At 43.4% G+C, this 16,980-nt stretch overlaps 1 protein-coding gene across 1 annotated transcript in view; it reads left to right on the top strand.

Moving 5' to 3' along the window:
• The window catches only part of TLK1 (tousled like kinase 1), a 725,439-nt gene that overhangs the window by 619,125 nt on the left and 89,334 nt on the right, over positions 1-16,980 (top strand). The window contains 4 exon segments of the mRNA XM_053698426.1: positions 313-373; positions 375-481; positions 1,069-1,186; positions 1,188-1,207. Coding sequence (XP_053554401.1) covers positions 313-373; positions 375-481; positions 1,069-1,186; positions 1,188-1,207 — 306 coding nt within the window.

Below are 16,980 nucleotides of genomic sequence, written 5' to 3'. Positions count from 1 at the left end.
AATTAATGGGGGTTTTTTTTATATCCATAATGTGTATTAACAGTTAAAGCGTAATTGCTCAATATAACATGGATTCATAAAGAAATGATTAGGCCCTATAATAGCAACCAATGAATAAAAGTAGTATTTTCCGTTGCCAAGAGTGCCAGCAAACGTGCAATCAATAGTTCTGCCTTGGGCATGTGTGCCATTACGTTTGCCACCCCTGGCCTTAAGGACATGAGCAGAGATACAGAGATTGATGTATTATGAAATGTTCTACCATGGGCTTTACAAGCATTTAGACAAATCCATTTGTTTTCTTTATTGCAGGTTTTGTACAGTGCTAGAATACTGTGAAGGAATGACCTTGACTTCTATTTTAAAGCAGCGATAAGTTAATGACTGAAAAAGAAGCTAGGTCCAATTGTAATGCAAATCGTCAATGCACTCGTTATCTCAATGAGATCAAACCACCTATAATCCATTATGATTTGAAACCAGGTACGTAGATTTTAGGGCTTACTCCCCCCCAGAGGAAAACCGTTAAAGATGTTTGTTGAAACTTCATTAGACTCTTAAAGGCCAGCTTACAAGTGGAGTGTTTATTTAACGCTCCCGGCTTGCACGCTAACTCTGCTAGAAATAAGTTTTGTGCGTTGAATAGTGCTTGTATTACAAGTTGAAAGATAAACATTTCGGAGATGCACGGTTAGAATATTGCGTGCATGTTCATATATTCCTACCATGTTTTCTCTCTAGTAACCATTTAGGCCGATTAATCTTTTTAAAGGGGGGCAGTGTGTACAATGTGCTCTTGATTTTTTTGCTGTCCTCATATTTACTGGAATTATACGAAATTAGACTATGAATTCTATATTCATTTACGTTGTATATAAACATAATTCAGATTACACCCTGCCAATATACTACGTTGGTGTATTTGACTTAATATAAACTATTAATGTAAGGTGATGACTTTCTTTGTTTGACAAAGAATCTGACTTATTTTGTTGAAGCTTCATGTTTTTATTTTATTTGTATATTTTGAACTGTAACAACTTGTAATGTGCAATGTCTTGTTACTTAGGGAAATATCCTTCTTGTTGACGGGACGGCGTGTGGAGAGATAAAAATTACAGACTTTGGCTTGTCAAAAATTATGGATGATGATAGTTACGGGGTAGATGGAATGGACTGGACCTCCTCAAGGGGCAGGAACATACTGGTAAGTGTCTGAAGAAACTTGTTTTGAATTGAATTCAGATGCTGAATGAGAACGCTAACAATCCTTTAAACAAATTATAGGGGCAGGAAGCTCTTAAAAAAAAAAAAAAAAAAAAAAAAAAAAAAAAGGGTACTATTTAAAATAATCAAGTATTTTTTTTTTAATGCAAAAACATTGTTAAAGCTCATTATTTTCTTCTACAAACGGGGAGAGTCCACAGCTGCATTCATTACTTTTGGGAAATACAGAACCTGGCCACCAGGAGGAGGCAAAGACACCCCAGCAAAGGCTCAAATACCTCCCCCACTTCCCTCATCCCCCAGTTATTCTTTGCCTTTCGTCACAGGAGTTTGGCTGAGAAATGTTGGAAGATTATGGAGGGTAGTACTCTTCAAGATGGGATGGAGTTTTAAGTAGTCCTGTCAGCCTCTCAGTGAGAAGCATGGATGAAAGTTAGAGTCCAGAGATGCAGGGAGAGTCTTTCTTGCGAAACCATCCCGACTCATATTAACAGCTCCATAAGCAATCAGCGTTGACCAGTTTCGCTGCCTGCTTTCTTCACTCATGTCAGAAGGCAAACGCTACTATCTGTCAAACTTGAAGGACCGTGTTACTGTTCCATGGGCATAGATTCCGGTAAGATAGTTTAATTTTCCTTTCATTGTGGGAATGTAATGTAAAAGTTAGAAGACAGGGTCTCAGTGGGACTCCTTTATCTTTATGGATCAAGGGTTCATATCTCCTGAGGGGGGGTTATTGAGCAGTGGGGGGCTTTAATCATGTGTATGACTTATTGGGGCTCATGGTTATTACGGAACATACAATTTTTCTGAGCTACACAGTTCTTGTGGACTGGCGCACTTTTCCTTGGCCTACATGTCGCACCTCGTGACCGGGCGTGGTCACGCTTTCATTCTCCATTTCTGTATTCATGACAAGTGTTGGTGGAGAGGATCCGTTTCTCTACTTGTCTGGGTAATAGGAGGTGGTGAGTGCCCCAGCCATTGGGGGGTTGTAATGTGCCAGTTGTTTTTGTCCATAATTTAATAAGTCAAGCTATGGAGGATTCTGATTATTCGGAGAAGGATTTCCTCTGATTCAGATTCTGTTACTTGCGTAGATTGTGGGAGGCCAGGTTAATCCAGCCCAATCACTTATGTTCCGTACGCCGTAATAGAGTGCTCTCTTCTCCCTCTGGGGAGAGGTTAGAGACCGCTGAGTTATCCGCTTCTGAGGATCTTTGTCCCATGAGGTGCCCCTGTCTCCGGAAGAGGTTTATTTCCACCAGAGGTTGCTGCACGGTTGCGCATGGCCATATCTTTGCGTTGGCGCACATTGCAATCTTCCTAATTGGCAAGCGAAGAGTTCATCCGTGTCCCCTTTAAACTGGGGGCGTCAGGTGTGAGTGCGCTTATATTGGATCTTTCCTCTGGGGAAGCGGTTTTCTCTAAAGCTTCAGGGGTACAGCCTTCAGGGTCGTTGCCTTTAGATTCAGGACTGGCGCGGCCTGCGGGTACTGATATGGCATGTGTTGGCGGCCTTGGAGGGATACCAGTTCTGATTCGTCAACGGATCCTCAGGCCTCTGAATTCAGATGGTGAACAGCGCGTAGACTAGTGAGGGATGATATTCTACTCCTGGTAGTCTCTTGGTTTTGGTGTGGTCTAATCCCAGTTCTGAGCTCCTCAGGATTAGGATATCTAACAGGCTGGTCCTGTTAGTTTCCATTCCTCTTTGGCCTTCACCTGCGGGTGTAGCCTACTTTCTTTTGATTCGTTTAGGTGTGTTTTATTTCTTTATGTTTGGAGCTTGTGACCATTGTAGATTTTTCCTTTTAGGAAAATTCTTTTCTGTGATTTTTGATGCTAGCGATTTTTATGGTCGTGATAGATGTTGCTTCCGGCAGCAGTTCTAAAAAAAAATAATTGAAAAATATTTTAAGACAATGTTTATGCCTCAGGGCTTATATGTCTGTCGTTTTTTTCTGTCTGTTTAGTCTAGCCCTGCTAGGGTTTAGAACTTTCAGTTGACCCTTGAACAGTTCGGTTGTACCCTGGTCTGCAAGCTGGTCCTGGTTGGGTACTAGTTCACTCTGTTCTTTTGAGGTATTTATCAGACATTTTGTATCCTTGGCAACAGGCTGGTCTTGTTTGGGTACTAGGTTTGCTTACTTTTTGTTACAAGGTTGTTTTCTTGTTTTCTACAAGTTCTAGGAGGCCCTTCTATCCTAGATGTCAGGCTGGTCCTATTTGTAGTTCCTGAGGTCCTTTGGACAGGAGCTAGAGTCCTCCCTTCTGAAGGGAGGGGGATCAGATGACTGCATGGAGATCTCTTAATACCTGGTGTAGGGGGCGATTATTCCCCCAAATTGGGTACTCCTTGTGGATTAAATTGTCTGATTTTCAGATCTTTCACCAGTGTTCCTCTCCTTTTTTGAGGATTGCTGTACTTTCACTTCCCCTTGCCTTTGGGGTAGGACTTTCGGTCATCTGGTTGAGGAGTCACCGGTTCTTAGGACTGTTTTTTTCCTTGTAGTATCCTCCATTTGATCCTATATCCGTTTTGATCCTATATACTTGGGGATTCGTGGGATTGTTATGCAGTCTCTCTTGCCGTTGCCTGATAGGAGTTTTAGGATGCTTCGTTCATTTGTTAATTCCTTGAGTTATAGGTTTTTCCGGGTTAATCCAGACTGGAATCTTAGACTGTCCATATTCTCTCAATCGTGGAGTTCTGATTTCTTTTGGGACCTCCTTTGTCGTTTGGACTTTGTTGGTGTTATCTTAGCAGCCCTTTTGGGGGCTGAGTGGGCAGCCACTGGGATACATCATGAGAGATCAGAGTTAAAGACCACATGGGGGTATGGCATGCATCAACTTTTGTGCAACTTTTCATTTCCAGGCTACTTTGCAGTTTACCGCAAGGGGTTTTTGGATTTGATCCAGCACCTGGTTTTGGGGGGTCCGTTTTTTTTTTGTTTTTTTTTTTACACCTAGTCCTTGTCTTGGCATTTTGGTTAATCTGTATTTCCAGATTTTAATAGGTCTTGTCTCTTTCTTGGCATTCAGTAGTAGACTTGTTTTCCCAGTCCTGGGGGAATCTACTTGTTCCTACTGGGGCAGGTTCTTTTTCTCTGTTCTGGAGACATTGGAGGAAGTTTTTCCTGGGAATTTCTTTACTGGAATATTCCTGTGTTTTTCTTCGTTTTCCTTCTATTTGGAAGGATCTGGTCTCTTGCACCTATTAAGTTGGCTCCTCCTGAGGTAGTTTTTCCTCATCTGATTCTAGGAGTTTCAGTGAGTCGAGGTTTTCTCTTGTCTGCATTGTACCCTCCCTTCGGTTTTCTGAGGGGTAAGGAGATAGGTATCCTGGATTCCGAGTTAGTCTCTCTGGGTGGCGGTGCCTCCTTTCCTGCTTCTTTTCCTTAAGCACTCGTGGAGATTCGTTATCTGATCTCCGGGCCTGGTCGATGCTGAAATTTTTAATCTCTCTTGTCCTTTGGGACATTGACAGTCGCTGCTGTGTTAGGACTGCTCCCAGGGTTTTTTTCTGACCTATGGGTGTTTCAGTTTCTCTGTGATAGTTAGCTATCTATGGGTAAGGTAGTCTTGTTCTACCTTTTGTCCTTCTGGGACTTTTCGGTTCTGGGTTAAAGGCTTTACATTGGTTCCTTTTGGATCCATGTAGGAGGGTGGTCAGGGAATATTTCCTTTTCTTTGCTCTCCTCGGTCGGTAGAGTATTCTCTACGGGACTTTGTCCTCTTGCAAACCTGGTAGCCACCCTTTTTTCAAGTTATGCTAGGGCTTCTTTCCTCTGTTTTGTCCTTGAATCTTTGTGGGATTGTTTTCTGGAGGTTCTTTCGAACCTTCTTATCTGATTCTTCCCTTCTTTCAGTTAGGGAGAATGTGGTGTGGGAGTTTTTGTTTCCCTTGCCATTGATCAGGGAGAGGTTTTCATTTGTGTGCTTCTAGAGTCTGAGACTTTTGTCTCCTCAGATGTTTTTGTGCTCAGTGGAGTCCAGATTTTATAGTGATCTCTAACGGGATCCTTATGGTTCTAATGATGGACAGTTTACCTTGTCCTCTTCCATATTTTTTTCTGCTTCTGTTGTAGTATTTTTTATCGGGTATGCGGGTTGTGTCAGCTGTGGTGCCATCAAAAATGGGCCACCTTTTGTTCCCGCCTGTTTGGCATTCAGTGTAGCTGTGGACTCTCCCCGTTTTAAGAAGAAAAACTTAAATATGCTTACCTAATCATTTTCTTTTCTTCTGTACAGGGAGAGTCCACAGCTCCCCGCCCTTTTTTTTTTTTCCCCCCTTCCTATGGGTGGCCTAAATTGTTTGTTTTTTATTTGTTCTTCTGGCACATTTTTTTCACCGCTGATATTTCTCCTACTGTGCCTTGTTCCCAGGGCAGAATGCCTGGGGGGTGGGGGAAGTATTTGAGCCTTTGGCTGGGTGGTCTTTGCCTCCCCTGGTGGCCAGGTTCTGTATTTTCCCAAAAGTACAGAAGAAAAGAAAATGATCAGGTAAGCATAATTTAAGTTTTTTCAGATAACAGAAGCGCTGCTGGGTCTTAAAGGCATTAAAGGGACATTAAACACAAATTGTAAACTACATGATTATGAACCTTCATATTTAAGAAAATTTGTAATGAGAACTACAGCTCTATTTCTCCAACATTGGTGTGTCCGGTCCACGGCGTCATCCTTACTTGTGGGAATATCTCTTCCCCAACAGGAAATGGCAAAGAGTCCCAGGCAAAAGCTGGCCATATAGTCCCCTCCTAGGCTCCGCCCACCCCAGTCATTCTCTTTGCCGTTGCACAGGCAACATCTCCACGGAGATGGTTAAGAGTATGTGGTGTTTAGTTGTAGTTTTTTATTCTACTATCAAGAGTTTGTTATTTTAAAATAGTGCTGGTATGTACTATTTACTCTGAAACAGAAAAAAGATGAAGCGTTCTGTTTGTGAGAGGAAGATGATTTTAGCAGACAGTAACTAAAATCGCTTGCTGTTTCCACATAGGACTGTTGAGATGAAGTAACTTCAGTTGGGGGAAACAGTTAGCAGACTTTTCTGCTTAAGGTATGACTAGCCATATTTCTAACAAGACTGTGTAATGCTGGAAGGCTGTCATTTCCCCTCATGGGGACCGGTAAGCCATTTTCTTAGTCTCAAACAGAATAAAGGGCTTAATATGGGCTGTAAAACTGGTAGACACTTTTATGGGCAAAATCGATTGCTGTATTTGAGCATTTTATACATGTTTATGCTTGAAATTCACACTTATAAGCTTGGGGAACGTTTTTTAACGTCAGGCACTGAGTTAGACACCTTTCCAGTCAGGAAGGGCCTTCCTAGTTGTAGGCTGAGCCTCATTTTTGCGCCATTACTGCGCAGTTACTTTTGAGAGCAAGACATGCAGATGCATGTGTGTGGATCTGAAAGTAGTTGGAAAGGTTCCTAGAAGGCTTCATTTGGTATCGTATTCCCCCCTGGGTTTGGTAAAGTCGCAGCAAAGGCTGTAGCTGGGACTGTAGAGGGGTTAAAACTGTAACCGGCTCCGGTTTCGTTATTTTAAGGGTTAAAGCTCTGAAATTTGGTGTGCAATACGTTTAATGCTTTAAGACACTGTGGTGAAAATTTGGTAAATATTGAACAATTCCTTCATACTTTTTCACATTCTCAGTAATAAAGTGTGCACTGTTTAAAATTTAAAGAGGACAGTAACGTTTTTGTTTAAAACGGTTTTTGTGTTTTTTTTTGACAAGTTTAAAGCCTGTTTAACATGTCTGTACTTTCAGATAAGCTATGTTCTATATGTATGAAAAGTCAATGTGTCTCCCCCTTCAAAATTAAGTGATAATTGTGCAAAGTTAAGTAAGGACAGTGCTTGCCAACAGATATTAAAATTGCCCAAGATGTTTCATCAGATGAAGGGAGTAAGACATAGTTCTACATCATCTCCTTCTGTGTCTACGCCAGTTTTGCCCACGCAGGAGGCCCCTAGTACTTCTAGCGCGCCAATGCTTATTACTATGCAACAATGGACGGCAGTAATGGATAACTCCATAGCAAATATTTTAACCAAAATGCCTACATATCAGAGAAAGCGCGATTGCTCTGTTTTAAACACTGAAGAGCAGGAGGGCGCTGATGATAATTGCTCTGTCATACCCTCACACCAATCTGAAGGGGCCATGAGGGAGGTTTTGTCAGATGGAGAAATTTCAGATTCAGGAAAAATTTCTCAACAAGCTGAACCTGATGTTGTGACATTTAAATTTAAATTAGAGCATCTCCGCGCACTGCTTAAGGAGGTGTTATCTACGCTGGATGATTGTGACAACCTGGTCATTCCAGAAAAATTATGCAAGATGGACAAGTTCCTAGAGGTTCCGGTGCACCCCGACGGCTTTCTCCTATAACCCAAGCGGGTGGCGGACATAGTGAATAAGGAGTGGGAGAAGCCCGGCATAACCTTTTGTCCCCCCTCCTATATTTAAAGAAATTATTTCCTATGGTCGACCCCAGAAAGGACTTATGGCAGACAGTCCCTAAGGTCGAGGGGGCAGTTTTCTACTCTAAACAGAGCGCACTACTATTCCTATTGAGGATAATTGTGCTTTTCAAAGATCCTATGGATAAAAAATTGGAGGGTTTGCTTAAAAAGATTTTTGTATAGCAAGGTTACCTCCTGCAACCCTTTTTGTGCATTGTTCCTGTCACTACAGCAGCGTGGTTCTGGTTCGAGGAACTAGAAAAGTCGTTCAGTAGAGAGACTCCGTATGAGGAGGTTATGGACAGAGTTCACGCACTCAAGTTGGCTAATTCTTTATTTTAGATGCCGCTTTGCAATTAGCTAGATAGAGACGAAAAATTCAGGGTTTGGCATTGTGGCGCGCAGAGCGCGTTGGCTAAAGTCTTGGTCAGCGGATGTATCTTCCAAGACAAAATTGCTTAATATCCCTTCAAGGGGTAAAACTCTCTTTGACCAGAATTGAAAGAGATTATCTCAGACATCACTGGGGGAAAGGGCCACGCCCTCCCACAAGATAGGCCTTTCAAAGCCAGGAATAAAGTCTAATTTTCGTTCCTTTTCGCAATTTCAGGAACGACCCGGCCTCTAACTCTGCATCCTCTAAGCAAGAGGGTAATTCTCCCAATCCAAACCAGCCTGGAAACCGAATGCAAGGCTGAACAAGGGTAAAGCAGGGCCAAGAAGCCTGCTGCTGCTAACAAAACAGCATGAAGGAGTAGCCCCCGATCCGGGGACCGGACTAGGTAGGGTGGCAGACTCCTCTCTTTGCTCAGAGCTTGGGCAAGAGATGTTCAGGATCCCTGGACACTAGAAATAGTTTCTCAGGGTTATCTTCTGGAATTCAAGGAACTACCCCCCAAGGGGAAGGTTCCACATGTCTCACTTATCCTCAAACCAATAAAGAGACAGGCATTCTTACATTGTGGTAGAAGACCTGTTAAAGATGGGAGTGATACACCCTGTTCCAACTGGCGTAACAGGGAATGGGATTTTACTCAAAATCTGTTTATAGTTCCCAAAAAAGAGGGGAACTTTCAGACCAATTCTGGTTTTAAAGGATCCTAAACAAATTTACCATTGTTCAAAATGGAAACCATTCGAACGAATTCTACCCTCAATCCAGGGAAGGTCCAATTTTATGTCTACCGTGGATCTAAAGGATGCGTATCTACATATTCCTATCCACAAAGAACATCATCAGTTCCTAAGGTTTGCCTTTCTGGACAAACATTTCCAGTTGTGTGGCCCTCCATTCGGGTTAGCCACTGCTCCAAGGATTTTCACTAAGGTACTCAGATCCCTTCTAGCGGTTCTAGACCAAGGGGCATTGCAGTAGTACCGTACTTGGACGACATTCTATACAAGCGTTGTCTCTTTCAAGGCAAAGGCTCACACAGACATCGTTCTGGCCTCACGGATGGAAGGTGAACATAGAAAAAAGTTCTCTGTCTCCGTCGACAAGAGTTCCCTTCTTGGGAACAATAATAGATTCGTTAGAATTTAGGATTTTTCTCCTGTTAAGTGTAGTCAGTTCCACGGGTCATCCATTACTTATGGGATATTAACTCCTCCCCAACAGGAAGTGCAAGAGATCACCCAAGCAGAGCTGCTAGTATAGCTCCTCCCCTCTACGTCACACCCAGTCATTCTCTTGCACCCAACTAATAGATAGGATGTGTGAGAGGGAACTGTGGTGATTAAACTTAGTTTTTATATCATCAATCAAAAGTTTGTTATTTTAAACGGCACCGGAGTGTGTTGTTTTCTTCTCTAGGCAGAATTTGAAGAAGAATCTACCTGAGTTTTGTGTATGATCTTAGCGGACGTAACTAAGATCCATTTGCTGTTCTCGGCCATTCTGAGGAGTAAGGTAACTTCAGATCAGGGGACAGCGGGCAGGTTTCACCTGCAAAGAGGTATGTTGCAGTATATTTATTTTCTAAGGGAATGGAATTGACTGAGAAAATACTGCTAATACCGATATAATGTAAGTACAGCCTTAAATGCAGTAGTAGCAACTGGTATCAGGCTGATATGTATGTATGTTTACACTTAAGTATTTCTGGGGAATGGCACTTCACTGGGAAAATACTGTATGCATATAACTTTTAGCCTAACTTGCAGTGTGAGCGACTAGCAGCAGGCTTTTAATGACATTTCATAAATTAGATTTTAAACGTTTGCTGGCATGTTAAATCGTTTAATTATCTGAGGTACTTGGTGAAAAATTGTTTTGGGCGTTATTTTCCACATGGCTGTCGTTTGTTTTAAATTAAAACAGTTTACTGAGCTTCCCTCACTGTTGTATTGTGAGTGGGAGGGGCCTATTTTGGCGCTTTTACTACGCATCAGAAATTCAGTCACAGTCTGCCTTTTTCTCCTGCATGATCCAGGACGTCTCCACAGAGCTCAGGGGTCTTCAAAACTAGTTTTGAGGGAGGTAATCACTCACAGCAGACCTGTGAGACTGTGCTTTGACTGTGATAAAAACGCTTATATTTTCAATTGTTATCCGTTTTTTTCTGATATTAAGGGTTAATCATCCATTGCTAATGAGTGCAATCCTTTGCTAAATTTATGCTTTTTACTGTGAAAATTTGGTTTCTATAACTAATCCGGTTCATTGTTATTCAACTGTGACAGTTTTTGTGTGCTTCTTAAAGGCACAGTAACGTTTTGCATATTGCTTGTAAATTTAGTTGAAAAGTATTTCAAAGCTTGCTAGTCTAATTGCTAGTTTGTTTAAACATGTCTGACACAGAGGAATCTCTTTGTGCAATATGTTCAAAAGCCAAGGTGGAGCCCAATAGAAATTTATGTACTAATTGCATTGATGCTACTTTAAATAAAAGTCAATCTGTACATGTTAAGCAACATTCACCAGACAACGAGGGGGAAGTTATGCCGACTAACTTGCCCTCACGTGTCAGTACCCTGCATCTCCCGCTCAGGAGGTGCGTGATATTGTAACGCCAAGTACATCAGGGCGGCCATTACAAATCACTCTACAGACATGGCTAATGTTATGACTGAAGTTTTGTCTAAATTGCAGAACTTAGGGGTAAAACGAGATCACTCTGGGGTGAGAACAGAGTGCGCTGATAATGCTAGGGCCATGTCTGATACTGAGTCACAATTTGCAGAGCATGAGGACGGAGAGCTTCATTCTGCGGGTGACGGATCTGATCCAAATAATCTGGATTCAGACATTTCAAATTTTAAGTTTAAGCTGGAAAACCTCCGTGTATTACTAGGGGAGGTGTTAGCGGCTCTGAATGATTGTAACACAGGTTGCAATCCCAGAGAAAATGTGTAGGTTGGATAAATATTTTGCGGTACCGACGAGTACTGACGTTTTTCCTATACCTAAGAGACTTACTGAAATTTGTTACTAAGGAGTGGGATAGACCCGTGTGCCTTTCTCACCCCCTCCTATATTCAGAAAAATGTTTCCAATAGACGCCACCCACACGGGACTTATGGCAAACGGTCCCCTAAGGTGGAGGGAGCAGTTTCTACTTTAGCTAAGCGTACCACTATCCCAGTGGAGGATAGTTGTGCCTTTTCAGATCCAATGGATAAAAAGTCAGAGGGTTACCTTAAGAAAATGTTTTGTTCAACAAGGTTTTTATATTGCAACCCCTTGCATGCATTGCGCCTGTCACGGCTGCGGCAGCATTTTGGTTTGAGTCTCTGGAAGAGAAACCCTTGACTCAAGCGCCATTTAGATGAGATTACACACAAGCTTAAAACCCTTAAGCTAGCTAATTCATTTATTTCTGATGCCGTAGTACATTTAACTAAACTTACGGCTAAGAATTCCGGATTCGCCCATTCAGGCACGCAGAGCGCTGTGGCTAAAATCCTGGTCAGCTGATGTAACTTCTAAATCTAAATTACTTAACATACCTTTCAAGGGGCAGACCTTTATTCGGGGCCCGGTTTGAAAGAAATTATCGCTGATATTACGGGAGGTAAAAGGCCATGCCCTGCCTCAAGACAGAGCCAAACCTAGGGCTAGACAGTCTAATTTTCGTGCCTTTCGTAACTTCAAGGCAGGAGCAGCATCAACTTCCTCTGCTCAAAAAAAGGAAGGAGCTGTTGCTCGCTACAGACAAGGCTGGAAACCTAACCAGACCTGGAACAAGGGCAAGCAGGCCAGAAAACCTGCTGCTGCCCCTAAGACAGCATGAAGTGAGGGCCCCCGATCCGGAAACGGATCTAGTGGGGGGCAGACTCTCTCTCTTCGCCCAGGCTTGGGCAAGAGATGTCCAGGATCCCTGGGCGTTGGAGATCATATCTCAGGGATATCTTCTGGACTTCAAAGCTCTCCTCCACAAGGGAGATTTCACCTTTCAAGGTTGTCAACAAACCAGATAAAGAAAGAGGCGTTTCTACGCTGTGTACAAGACCTTTTACTAATGGGAGTGATCCACCCAGTTCCCGCGGGTCGGAACACGGACAAGGGTTTTACTCAAATCTGTTTGTGGTTCCCAAAAAAAGAGGGAACCTTCAGACCAATATTGGATTTAAAGATCCTAAACAAATTCCTAAGAGTTCCATCGTTCAAAATGGAAACTATTCGGACAATCTTACCCATGATCCAAAGAGGTCAGTACATGACCACAGTGGATTTAAAGGATGCTTACCTTCACATACCGATTCACAAAGAACATTACCGGTATCTAAGGTTTGCCTTCCTAGACAGGCATTACCAGTTTGTAGCTCTTCCCTTCGGGTTGGCTACGGCTCCAAGAATCTTTACAAAGGTTCTGGGCTCTCTCTCTGGCGGTACTAAGACCGCAAGGAATTTCGGTAGCTCCGTACCTAGACGACATTCTGATACAAGCGTCCAAGCTTCCAAACTGCCAAGTCTCATACAGAGTAAGTACTGGCATTTCTAAGGTCGCATGGGTGGAAAGTGAACGAGGAGAAGAGTTCTCTCTTACCACTCACAAGAGTTCCCTTCTTGGGGACTCTTATAGATTCTGTAGAATTGAAAATTTACCTGACAGAGGACAGGTTAACAAAGCTTCTAAATGCTTGCCGTGTCCTTCATTCCATTCAACACCCGTCAGTGGCTCAATGCATGGAGGTAATCGGCTTAATGGTAGCGGCAATGGACATAGTTCCTTTTGCACGCCTGCACCTCAGACCGCTGCAATTGTGCATGCTAAGTCAGTGGAATGGGGATTACTCAGATTTGTCCCCTACTCTGAATCTGGATCAAGAGACCATAGATTCTCTTCTATGGTGGCTTTCTCGCCACATCTGTCAGGGGATGCCCTTCAGCAGGCCAGACTGGACAATTTGTAACAACAGACGCCAGCCTACTAGGTTGGGGCGCTGTCTGGAATTCCCTGAAGGCTCAGGGATCATGGACTCAAGAGGAGAGTCTCCTTCAATAAACATTCTGGAATTGAGAGCAGTTCTCAATGCCCTTCTGGCTTGGCCTCAGTTAGCAACTCTGAGGTTCATCAGGTTTCAGTCGGACAACATCACGACTGTGGCTTACATCAACCATCAGGGAGGGACAAGGAGTTCCCTAGCGATGATGGAAGTATCAAAGATAATTCGCTGGGCAGAGTCTCACTCTTGCCACCTGTCAGCGATCCACATCCCAGGAGTGGAGAACTGGGAGGGGCGGATTTCCTAAGTCGCCAGACTTTTCATCCGGGGGAGTGGGAACTTCATCCGGAGGTCTTTGCCCAAATACTTCGACGTTGGGGCAAACCAGATATGGATCTCATGGGCGTCTCGCCAGAACGCCAAGCTTCCTTGTTACGGGTCCAGGTCCAGGGACCCTGGAGCGGTCCTGATAGATGCCTTGACAGCACCTTGGACCTTCAGGATGGCTTATGTGTTTCCACCCTTCCCGATGCTTCCTCGTTTGATTACCAGGATCAAACAGGAGAAAGCATCGGTGATTCTAATAGCGCCTGCGTGGCCACGCAGGACCTGGTATGCAGATCTAGTGGACATGTCATCCTGTCCACCTTGGTCTCTGCCTCTGAGACTGGACTTTCTAATTCAGGGTCCTTTCAAACATCAAAATCTAATTTCTCTGAAGCTGACTGCATGGAAATTGAACGCTTGGTTTTATCAAAGCGTGGATTTTCGGAGTCAGTAATTGATACCTTAATACAGGCTAGGAAACCTGTTACCAGGAAAATTTACCATAAGATATGGCGTAAATACTTACACTGGTGCGAATCCAAGAGTTACTCATGGAGTAAGGTTAGGATTCCTAGGATATTGTACTTTTCTACAAGAAGGTTTAGAAAAGGGTTTATCTGCAAGTTCTTTAAAGGGACAGATCTCAGCTCTGTCCATCCTTTTACACAAACGTCTGTCAGAAGTTCCAGACGTTCAGGCTTTTTGTCAGGCTTTGGCTAGGATTAAGCCTGTGTTTAAGACTGTAGCTCCACGTGGAGCTTAAATTAGTTCTTAACGTTTTTACAGGGTGTTCCGTTTGAACCCCTTCCATTCCATTGATATCAAGCTGTTATCTTGGAAAGTTCTGTTTTTAATGGCTATTTCCTCGGCTCGTAGAGTCTCGGAGTTATCAGCCTTACATTGTGATTCTCCTTATCTGATTTTTCATTCAGATAAGGTAGTTCTGCGTACTAAACCTGGGTTCTTACCTAAGGTAGTCACTAACAAGAATATCAATCAAGAGATTGTTGTTCCATCATTGTGCCCTAACCCTTCTTCAAAGAAGGAACGACTTCTGCACAATCTAGACGTAGTCCGTGCCCTGAAATTTTATTTACAGGCAACTAAGGATTTTCGCCAAACTTCTTCCCTGTTTGTCATTTATTCTGGACAGAGGAGAGGTCAAAAAGCATCTGCTACCTCTCTATCCTTTTGACTTCGTAGCATAATATGTTTAGCCTATGAGACTGCTGGACAGCACCTCCTGAAAGGATTACAGCTCATTCTACTAGAGCTGTGGCTTCCACTTGGGCCTTTAAGAATGAGGCCTCTGTTGAACAGATTTGCAAAGGCTGCAACTTGGTCTTCTCTTCATACTTTTTCCAAATTTTCCAAATTTGACACTTTTGCTTCTTCGGAGGCTGTTTTTGGGAGAAAGTTCTTCAGGCAGTGGTTCCTTCCGTATAAAGATCCTGCCTGTCCCTCCCGTCATCCGTGTACTTTAGCTTTGGTATTGGTATCCCATAAGTAATGGATGACCCGTGGACTGACTACACTTAACAGGAGAAAACATAATTTATGCTTACCTGATAAATTCCTTTCTCCTGTAGTGTAGTCAGTCCCACGGCCCGCCCTGTTTTTTTATGGCAGGTCTAAATTTTAAATTATACTCCCAGTCACCACTGCACCCTATAGTTCTCCTTTCTCGTTTGGTTTTCGGTCGAATGACTGGGTGTGACGTAGAGGGGAGGAGCTATTAAGCAGCTCTGCTTGGGTGATCCTCTTGCACTTCCTGTTGGGGAGGAGTTAATATCCCATGAGTAATGGATGACCCTGGGACTGACTCAACACTACAGGAGAAAGGAATTTATCAGGTAAGCATAAATTATGTTTTTCCTGACAGAAGTCAGAAAGTCAAAACTTCTAAACGCTTGTCAAGTTCTTCATTCTATTCCTCGTCCTTCCGTAGCTCAGTGCATGGAAGTAGTAGGGTTGATGGTTGCAGCTATGGACATAGTTCCTTTTGCGCGAATTCATCTAAGACCATTACAACTGTGCATGCTGAAACAGTGGAATGGGGACTATACAGACTTGTCTCCTGTGATTCAAGTAGATCAGAAGACCAGAGACTCACTCCGTTGGGTGGCTAACCCTGCACCACCTGTCCCAGGGAATGAGCTTCCGCAGACCAGAGTGGGTCATCGTCACGACCGACGCCAGTCTAATAGGTGGGGCACGGTCTGGGAATCCCTGAAAGCTCAGGGACTATGGTCTCGGGAAGAGTCTCTTCTCCCGATAAACATTCTGGAACTGAGAGCGATATTCAATGCTCTTAGGGCTTGGCCTCAATAGCAAAGGCCAGAGTTCATAAGATTCCAATCAGACAACATGACGACTGTTGCTGATATCAATCATCAGGTGGGAACAAGGAGTTCCCTGGCGATGAAAGAAGTAACCAAAATAATAAAATGGGCGGAGGATCACTCCTGCCACCTATCTGCGATCCACATCCCAGGTGTGGAAAACTGGGAGGCGGATTATCTGAGTCGTCAAACATTCCATCCGGGGGAGTGGGAACTCCACCCGGAGATCTTTGCCCAGTTGACTCAATTATGGGGCATTCCAGATATGGATCTGATGGCGTTTCGTCAGAACTTTCAAGGTTCCTTGCTACGGGTCCAGATCCAGGGATCCCAAGGCGACTCTAGTGGGTGCACTAGTAGCGCCTTGGACCTTCAACCTAGCCTATGTGTTTCCACCGTTTCCTCTCATTCCCAGGCTGGTAGCCAAGGATCAAGCAGGAGAGGCCTCGGTGATCTTGATAGCTCCTGCGATGGCCACGCAGGACTTGGTATGCAGACCTGGTGAATGTGTCATCGGTTCCACCATGGAAGTTACCTTTGAGACAGGATCTTCTTGTACAGGGTCCATTCGAACATCCAAATCTTGTCTCCCTCCAGCTGACGGCTTGGAAATTGAACGCTTTGATTCTATCAAAGCGTGGGTTTTCAGATTCTGTGATAGATACTCTAGTTCAAGCCAGAAAACCGGTAACTAGAAAAATTTACCATAAAATATGGTAAAGATATATCTGCTGGTGTGAATCCAAGGGATTCTTATGGAATAAGATCAAAATCCCTAAGATCCTTTCCTTTCTACAAGAGGGTTTGGATAAAGGATTATCAGCGAGTTCTCTAAAGGGACAGATTCTGCTTTATCTGTCTTATTACACAAACGACTGGGCAGCTGTGCCAGATGTTCAAGCATTTGTTTCAGGCTCTGGTTAGGATCAAGCCTGTTTACAGACCTTTGACTCCTCCCTGGAGTTTAAACCTAGTTCTTTCATTTCTTCAGGGGTTCCGTTTTGAACCTCTACATTCCATAGTATTAAGTTGTTATCTTGGAAAGTTTTGTTTTTGGTTGCTATTTCTTCTGCTAGAAGAGTTTCAGAGTTATCTGCTCTGCAGTGTTCTCCGCCGTATCTGGTGTTCCATGCAGATACGGTTGTTTTGCGTACTAAGCCTGGTTTTCTTCCAAAGGTTGTTTCTAACAAGAATATTAACCAGGAGATAGT

This window comes from Bombina bombina, chromosome 1, assembly GCF_027579735.1.
Source record: "Bombina bombina isolate aBomBom1 chromosome 1, aBomBom1.pri, whole genome shotgun sequence".
Taxonomy (NCBI): Eukaryota; Metazoa; Chordata; class Amphibia; order Anura; family Bombinatoridae; genus Bombina; species Bombina bombina.
The sequence above is the reverse complement of the archived record's forward strand: the minus strand, read 5'-3'. Positions and strand labels throughout refer to the sequence as shown.